Source organism: Cydia amplana, chromosome 14 (genome assembly GCF_948474715.1).
Source record: "Cydia amplana chromosome 14, ilCydAmpl1.1, whole genome shotgun sequence".
Classification (NCBI taxonomy): Eukaryota; Metazoa; Arthropoda; class Insecta; order Lepidoptera; family Tortricidae; genus Cydia; species Cydia amplana.
The window spans coordinates 5,011,747-5,021,352 of NC_086082.1; the positions used below are offsets into that span (position 1 = coordinate 5,011,747).

The 9,606-nt window shown below is 37.9% G+C and overlaps 1 protein-coding gene across 1 annotated transcript; it reads right to left on the reverse strand.

Moving 5' to 3' along the window:
* Positions 1–410: 410 nt before the first annotated feature.
* On the reverse strand, positions 411–9,423 carry LOC134653916 (probable actin-related protein 2/3 complex subunit 2). Its single transcript, XM_063509282.1, has 8 exons — positions 9,183–9,423; positions 8,581–8,674; positions 7,953–8,052; positions 5,991–6,177; positions 4,593–4,728; positions 3,245–3,329; positions 1,630–1,828; positions 411–506 (listed from the first exon to the last, which is right to left on the reverse strand). The coding sequence occupies exons 1-8, from the start codon at positions 9,254–9,256 to the stop codon at positions 479–481; spliced, it is 903 nt and encodes a 300-aa protein (XP_063365352.1). The 5' UTR covers positions 9,257–9,423; the 3' UTR covers positions 411–478.
* Between the last annotated feature and the right edge of the window lie 183 nt (positions 9,424–9,606).

Sequence of the window (9,606 nt, forward strand, 5' to 3'; positions counted from 1 at the left end):
ATTATACTCTACTCGAGGATTGGTAATCGGGTTATATCAACAAAATTACGTCGGCTCCGAGAAGGACCGCGGGATTCGCGGGCCCGGCCGTAAATAGAACTCTCATATAATAAAGCATAATTTTGTCATCAACAAGTACTACAGCAACATTATTTATTGACTTTACGCTAGGCATGAAGAGTTGACAATAAATATTTGTAAAAACAATGTGCACATTTCATAATTTAGTTTTGTAAAGTTCAGCGACCGGTAGAATATTGAGCATTTTTAAATATTTGGCATTCCTGTACTGTTTACAAAGGGGTAATTCAAATTGAACATATAGTTAGCAAATTTTAACATGTCGTGGCACGCGAACACTACAATACACAGGTATCGGGAACACATACAGAGTGAAGGAAATACGCACATTGCCGGAGCGGCGCGGACGCGGGGCCGCTCTCGTAATAAATAAGGCTAGTGGTGGCCGCGCCGGCACTCAGTCCCGCCGGACGAACGTTCTCCCCCTGGAAACAAACATTTCGATTATTCAATTTGTGAAAAGAATGATCGGTTGTTTAATGGATATAACATTGCAGTAAGTAGCAGTGGCGGCGCGTCAAACATATCCAATATATCCATAGGCAAGCCGGGGCTAATTTGGCTTACATATTTCCTTTACAACTCTGCTCAAACGTCCAAAAACAAGCAAGCCGGTGGGAATCGGCTTTTATGGACGCGCCGCCACTGGTAAGTAGTGTAGTAAGTTACTGTCGAGGCAGGGACGTACGCACATGCTGGCTAAGTAATATTAATTTGAAATAAACCACAAAAGCTTTCTCCTGATAAGTTTGCCACTCTTCAGAGAAGTAACATTTTGTAAGAGAACCAGACGAATCTCAGATCTGAAGGTCAGTTAACGCTTGTTTGAAAACTAGTGAATAGAGAATTCCGCCAAACAGGAAAGTGCCGAGTTGGCGAGCAGTTGAGATCATCCGGTTTATGTATATGTACTCGTATGACTCACGTGATTTTAACTACAAAAGTTCCGTGAGACTAAACTAGAACATCTTAAAGTATACACACGTGGGCACTCGCTGCAGTTGCTCCGGTTGAGGATCCTCGAAATGGATCGAAATAACTCAAACGATTTTCAAATACATATTATTAAATAATGTTAAATAATAAAGCGATGGCGGGACGACTTGAATGCGTTCCAGCTGGATTGACGGGAAACGGGAGGCCTTCGCCCAGCGGTGGGACACACACATAGGCTAATAAAAAACCGGCCAAGTGCGAGTCAGACTCGCGCACGGAGGGTTCCGCACCATCAACAGAAAATAGAACAAAACAAGCAAAAAAACGGTCACCCATCCAAGTACTGACCCCGCCCGACGTTGCTTAACTTCGGTCAAAAATCACGTTTGTTGTATGGGAGCCCCACTTAAATCTTTATTTTATTCTGTTTTTAGTATTTGTTGTTATAGCGGCAACAGAAATACATCATCTGTGAAAATTTCAACTGTCTAGCTATCACGGTTCGTGAGATACAGCCTGGTGACAGACGGACGGACAGCGGAGTCTTAGTAATAGGGTCCCGTTTTTACCCTTTGGGTACGGAACCCTAAAAAGAATGTAAGTGTAACTGACGTGATGGTCTTCCTCTCCTGGCGCTGCTGCGGGCGCGCGCGGTTGAGCACCTTGAGCAGGTCGCCGGCCTTGGCGCGCATGCGCGAGTGCACGTACACCTTGCTGCACTTGATGTGGTAGTGCAGGTAGTCGCGGAACATGTGCAGCAGGTCGATCGTGTTGTCGCGCGCCTCCGAGCAAGTGTGCCGCGGGAACAGCACTGGAAAACGAATCACAATACGATATTTGTAATTTTTTTATAAATGGTATCAGTCGATCGGGTTTGTTTTGAGGATCAAATGTCTGTATGGGACCCATTGTCTTAAAGCAATACAAAAGTCACAAATGATGGTCAAAGTCTGGCCCAGACTGTACATCGTGACGTCATGTGTTCATTTTCTACCTATTTAACTAGATTTAGTTATAAAATTCAACATGTGTCAACAACCCTATTACAAATGTTATCAATTAAGAGATTCTTTCTTTATTTCCAGGGGTCGGACAAAAAGTGCGGATGACGTCAAACCACTTATAGGATGATTTCAAATAGTATTTTTGATTTTCATAAACAATTATCACTTATCATTTATCAACCTCTTTATTAAACGATATCGCCACTTGAAATGAGTAAGTACGTTTTTGACTGACACATTGTCAATCAGATGAACAATAAATTGACTTCGTTATTGTTTAGCTATTGTATCTTCACGATTATATTTAGCTAAAATGTATATTTACTAATGTATAAGAAAACGCTCTAAAATGTCATCTGTACTCGAATATTGTGGCAATTTTCCGTTTTTGGAGGTACGTGACAAACACGTATACTGCTCTTGCTGTAATCAAGATATACCAACGAAGAAATTTATTTTATTCACTACATCACCCTACCACCTGTATTATTAATTCCATGGATATATTTACGATTATTTTGTTACTTCATTAATACTACTTTGTTACTACATGTCAGACGGAAGTTTAAATACAAACTCAAACATCATCCTGTGTGCAAGATTACGTCATTTTTACGTCATCGGCTCTTTTTGTCCGACCCCTGTTTATTTCTATAGTCCATCTTTTTTCAGATTAGACATTTTAGGTTAACCTCAAAGTTGAAACATTTTTCCTCCATTAATCTGAGTAACTATGCACTGAAACTGAATTATAGTGTCGTTATCACTACTTCTGAGGTTACAAAAAATCGAATCTTAAAAAAAACGGGGTATAGGAAATGCGCCCGGGACTGTTTTGTATGGATAGAACCGGGAATTTCCGGTTGCAGGGTTGATTTTGTATAATAAAACTAGTACCGGGAGCATAACCTACCGATTTTTAGACGACTGGACCTATCCAGTAAATTCTTTTTTCGGTTTTAAGGGGGCGTCAAAGTTGATCCCCTCCTAGAGAAATATAGTGAACTCTTCAAATATTATAGAAACACCCACAGTTATTTGGATATTTTTATAGTAACTTTTGAAACTGAGAGCATGATATGATTTTCAAATTTTTTTATTTACAGAAAAAGGAGATGTCGACATGTGAGATTATTTTGTGTCATTCGTGTTAAATATTACAAGTAGAGACACAAAAATGCCAAGTCCCTGAAAGTTTTAAGCAAATAAACTTGGTGACTCACCGAATGTAACATAACTGATATTTTCTCCTACTTTCGCTTCAGTGTCCATGAGTTCTAGCGGTGGTTCCTTATGTGAAAATAAAACCTGAAAAAGAAAAGGGCTATGAAGTTACAGTCGTTACTTTTTATTTATTATTAATTTATTTAATTAAGTACATATAGAGCGGCCGTTAATAAAGCGTCTTCTACCGCAAATGATTTTAAATATTAAAAATTTGCTTGTTTCTAAACCACACAAAGCTTGAAAGTGATATGTAACTGGTGCTAGTTTTAGCTGTATCAAAGCAGACGGTTTACTTTTTGAAATTCGACGATTTATGATATTTCTTGAAAAATCGACAAAAACCGTCAAATTTCAGAATTATTTGCAGATAGATTGCATAAATCAGTTATTTTAAAAAAACTAATTAATTTATACCGCCATCGCCATACATGACATAGCACTAGGCCTGAAAACTTAGTGTGGTCGGACTATACTTGTGTTCATTAATTTTATTGGTGAGAACATGTAATTTAATTGGCTTTTTGTATCATATGTGTAAAATCTATAGCAATATAACAGCTGTTGGTTCTCCGATAATATTAAATAAATAATAGTACATTATTGTCGAGGTTCGGAAGTAGCTACTTGCAGGCTGAGGATTCGTTTTAAACGGACGACCTTGGGAGTCCGTTTAATTGAATCCGAAGCCAGCAAGTAGCCTTCCAGCCGAGTCATATATAGTGCTTTTCTCAAAAATGGTGCAAGAAATAGAAATATTTTACAGAACTTACAGAAGCAACGTTCTAATTTTCACAGAAAAAAATACAACCATTAAAAAAATTAGCTTGCCGCCTTTAAAAAAAAAAGAAGTGTGTTTTTCTGCTGAAAATACGCCAACCTATTTGAGACACCTAAATAGTCGCGGTACCAACATTAAGCCTGTAACAGACTATCGCACCGCACCGCGACCTTGGAGCGTCGCACCCATAAGTGAGAGCGAGAAAGAGATATCTGTTTCTCGCTCTCACTTATGGGTGCGACGCTCCAAGGTCGCGGTGCGGTGCGATAGTCTGTTATAGGCTTTATAATAATAAGTGCTGATCATTTGTTTGGCTGTTTAAGGGACCTATGCCTTCATTTGATATGGCCATTTAAAGTTTTAAAAAGTTTGGAACTCGTTAAATAATGGAATTTGTATGTCCCGAAATCGAGACTGCAATGTTTTTAACTTTTTAATTTTTTGAATGACCATAAACTACGCACTTCGCGACCTATTTTTTAACCGGCAACGTCGACTTTGCCGTCCATTTTTGAGAAAATAGTCTTCCCTCTGTCTGTCTCTGAATGTAAAACCTGCATGCGTACCTGCGGCGCCGTGTGGCTGGCCCGGCGGCCCTCCTTGAGCTCCTGCATGAACACCTTGCCGATCACCACGTCGTCCTCGTGGCGGAACACCGTCGAGAACACCACCGTCACGCGGTCCTCTTGCGCTTCCACGTATCTGTGCGATACAATATATGGGTTTCAACCTTTTCCACGCCGTGTCAAACACAAAAGTGTTTGTACGCCTAATGGCAAGACCATGGTGATTCTATATTTTAATGTTCCATCATTGTATATACCCATGTTCTACAGACAATAAACGAATTATGAATTTAAAAAAAAGCTGTCACTCAGACGCCACATCATTGAAGCGTTAAAACTGAAGTTGAACTTTATGTAAATCGGTCTTTGGCGTTGAACCTACGGTGCGGATATATCGGTCATTGGCGTCCAAAAGGTTAAATTTGAGCACAACTTCAGTCAGGCTTATACTTGCGCGCGAGAGATGACGGGGCTCTTTCTAATTAATACAGAAAAAAAAATACGGAGTCTATTTTGCGTGAGAGATCCGGGCACTGACCTCTCGGTGCTCACAAAGAAAACCCTACTAAGACACATGTACTTTTGAAAGGCAATTCAAAATACTATATTAGATAGTCTTTTAAAAAGGCCTCTGTAGCAATCAATGATGGAATATTCTTATTGTTCTTAATTTTACTTAATAGAAAAGTATGTCTAATTTTGTACCAGGCAATTTCAACCTTAAAGTAACTTCAAAATAAACAAAAAACCTATTACACGCGTTTAATACATCCCATCAAACCAATATCAACAATATTCGCTATGTATCGAAAAAACATGGTATACAATGATGAGCAGTAAAACTGTATATGTTCATATTTATTTATTAGATTATGTAATCATTATGACCAATACTAAAATGTCAATAACAATTCTTCACAGTTTGACTTTGCGGAAGTTGATGACTGTATGTGTGACTCATGTTTAGTTAAAGTTCATAATATGCACAGTTCCACACCCACACATAACTATTTGTTTGTTATTAGATTCAAAGCGTCTTAGTTTAGGTTTAACTACAGTTTTCGATTGAAGGGATGCCCATATCCTTTTTGACGTCCATTGAATAATAAGGTCCTACAGTGTAAAACCTTATAAAAACTAGTTTACCTCAAACTGACCTTAAATGACATATGCTCAAAAAACTTGGACATAAGTCAATCTCCAGACAGCCTGGTAAATTAGTGTATGACTGTCTTTAAGCGCATTATACCTTCAAACTTGCTTGTTCTTCGTACTCACCGCGTCTTATCCGTGCGGTAGTCCATTATCCGCGCGTTTTTGGGTCCCATAAACAAAATCCCTCAGGTCCCACCAACCTGACGTACACGAATGACTCCCCAATATACGATTACTACTCACAGCGTCTCATCCTGTCGGTAGTTGATGACCGCGCGCTTCTGCGCGACGTCCCCGTCTTCCTGGAGGCGGAAGTAGCGCTCGAACACGGACGCGAAACAGTTGCGCTTCAGCAGCCCCACCTTCCGGACCGTCTCCTCCCAGTCCTCGGGGATCATCTCCAGGTCCAGTAGGACGGACACGTTGTAACCTGGACAAATAAAAAGGTATGATCAGGTTGAAATTTCCGGCTCTGCCTCATGATTGAAAAGCACCGTTGTTTTGACTGATTTGGTATAATATTTATTTATGGTTACAAAAACATAGTTAATTTCATATAGATAAGTTCACCTAGGCTTATGTGTTTGTTTGTGTTAACCCTAGATATATAAATTAGCCAAAGATATATTTAAAAAGGAAACTATTTTTATAAGCAACAAAGATATTTTTATACGATAAATTAATGGTCTAACGTTTAACGGGAAACCACTCTAAATTTACATAAGCTGATAAATTATTTTTCCTCCTGTGCAACTATGTATTATTTATTCTGTGACTATGCTCTATCTATCCTCATTAGTCCCTGGCTATAATTACAGCATATCAATATTTTGTAATTAAAGGTTTGTAATTGAAACACAGTAATCAAATTACACAAATGCAATTTAAGATGCAGAACAACTGTTTGCCAATCAACATCAAATGAAGTTTCAATTCAAGTTGAGTGATATGACTATGACTAATAAGGGCAAGGCACATCTATCCAAGTATCCACTTATGGGAGTGTTTAAGATACTTGATAAATATTTTAAAGGCTGCCTCACAGTTGACCTCACTCGTGAATGCAAAAAGTGAGCTATAAACATAGCATTGCAGGTATCTTATTTTATCCTTATTAGGCGTACAAAATGTTGTAATAAATAGAGCTGAATATCTTGAACCAAGTATAAAATTGCATGTGATGGCGTGGATTCTAATGCACAATGGGTTGGGCCTAACTAAAGTAATGAGGATAAACAGAATTAGTTTAATCTAAAGCCTGACCAGGAATATATTATGTCCACGCGCCATGTTGCAGAATTTCACTGTAACTATTTTTTTTATACTATACTGAACTGTCACCCTATACATGAGAATAACAGCACCTTCTTGACAATAATCATACATCAGGCTTTATATTAATATACTGATAGTGATTTCAGGCAATACATATATGTAAAGAGTTACAAGAAGTGAACAAAGAATTCTCTGAGCAGTATATGGCTGTGGTATTGGGGTGGTAGTTGTGTGGTATATATTGTGTCCATGACAAGTTTTACTTTATTATGCACAATCCTGCATTAAATTGTAAGCAAATTTCAAATTACAACAAAAAGTTTTAAAAGTGATAAGGGCAAGCCAAAACTTGCTGATTATATTAATCTTATCAATGTAAATGTCTATAAGCAATAACAACATATCTTATCATCAGAGCATTCACTCGATAAATATAAATTTACTTTTTAACAATTTTACATGAGCATTATTCACTGTGAATCATAAACAGGATGTAATGTTTCCAGGCAGGTTTTATTTTTATTGCTTTTATTTATACATCAACATTATTATTTGCGTTTTCCTACGAAACTGTATAAGGAAAATATGGACTTATATGGTAATGAGTGGTCATAATGTTGAAACTAAGTCTTCCTTGAAGCATGAAGGAAACTGTAATTAATACTGTAATAATGTTTCTATGCTGCAAGTGTAAAAGGCATGCATTATCCATTCAACCATCACTTCATACCAAATTCGTCCAACACAAGCTAAAATATGTCTAAATGCCTTACAATAATGCTGAAATTTGCACATTACATATTTTATACACGCTCGCGAGTCAAATGGATGCGTAGACTGTTTTTGCAAGTTAATTGCACAAGAAGACACTTTCATCAGATAAGTAATATTACAGTTTGAGATGTTATTGTACTCATTTCAGTCTCATACCTGACTCCGGCTCAGTGAGGAGAGGTCCGTAAACTCTTTTGAGAAGTTCATCCGCGCCATGCTCCTCTAATTGTTTGTAGAACTTCAGTGATATACTAACCTGCAAACATTAAGTTCACATGTCATTGTCAGAGGAGTTTTAAGGTTCCGTCACACAGGCGCGTTTTCCGGGCGGGGCGTGAGCGTTTTATATGTAAAAGTGACGCGCCCCGCTCACACCCCGCCCGGAAAACGCGCCTGTGTGACGGAACCTTTAATGTTGCTAATTTTGTAGCATTGAGTACTTTTGGCTTTATATGGTCAAACTTCCTCATTCTCTTGTTATTAAAATATATTGCAGACTAAATAAAAATAATTTATAGTAATCATAAAAGTAAAATTTTGACTAAACTCAATTAACAATGAGTAATATTTAATAGGGATGTATATTAGGAAGTTTTTTTAAGTAATCCTATTGGATTATAAACTGTGGAGATTCAATGATTAAAAATGTATATAGTAAATTAGCTTTGCATTATTATCTACCAAAAGAGGACATTTTCATATTAACTATATGGTTAGTTATTACTTAAAAAAACGGATATTAGTAAGTATGAGCAAAAATTGTATATAAAATTGTCTATCTTACCCTAACTTTGGTTTTGTCTCCATTAACATTGGATATATGAAAGAGGACTCCATCAAAATCTGCAACCGTCACATCTATGGATTCTGGCTTTAAACTGGAAAGAGATACAATTTCATTTAAAATAACACAATTGGTAGGCACATCCTGTGGGACAGATAAGTCAATGTAATTATAGGTGTGTCATGTAGGCTGCACACATCGCACGCAATGTATTGTTTACTACGGGTTCAGAGGCATCCAAAACACTTGATGATATCCGCGCGCCGCGCGAGTAGGTACCAACAGAATGACTCATCCACGTAACGATAGGCGGTGGCGGTGCCGGCTGCGACTTCTCACTGTATCCACAAAAACTTATTGCTTTCATCACCAACACTATTAAGGAGAGGCGGCCAACGTGGGCCCACCCCAGGAATTTGACACTTGACAAGTTCAACTTGCTCCCGAAAAAGGGTTATACTAAGCGGTCACCTCCCGGTTAGAAAGTTGACCCGAATCACAATACCTACCTAACATACGAATGGTACGCACACGCAATAACACTGCACAAAAAACACACTACGATTGCAAAAACAGCAACTTTCTAAGCGTAACGTACTCACCGCGCCAGTGCATTTTTGTATTTTACTGTTAGCGTTTCTTCTATAATTCTATTATTGATCTCGAGTAAGATCATTATTTAACAATTTATAACCTACAGTTTTTTCATAAAATAAACGCTTATAGCACCTTCATTTAACAATTTATACAGAAATCTTGAACGACGACCACCCGTATATAGATAATCATTTATAAGCCAGAAAAGGAAGCTATAAATGAATGAAATGAAATATCGGCCATGTAACCATAGACGCTCGTGTTTATTGCTCTACTAGTCTATGAAGAACTGACATCATCAACTATCGATAATTGTTGAAGTGGACTCGACAATCGGATAAAATAATTCGTTTGGAATTTAACGGTAACCACCGAAACACCTACATCCCTATAGAACTAGACGTAAAAAAAAAGTATAAGGAAGGCATA

Excerpts from the sequence above, each read along its gene's own strand:
- LOC134653916 (XM_063509282.1), bottom strand. The coding sequence starts at position 9,256 with ATGATCTTACTCGAGATCAATAATAGAATTATAGAAGAAACGCTAACA. Across the intron at positions 8,675-9,182 it reads TACAAAAATGCACTGGCGCG|TTTAAAGCCAGAATCCATAG; the intron begins GTGAGTACGTTA and ends ATCTCTTTCCAG. Across the intron at positions 4,729-5,990 it reads TACCGACAGGATGAGACGCT|ATACGTGGAAGCGCAAGAGG; the intron begins GTGAGTAGTAAT and ends TGTATCGCACAG.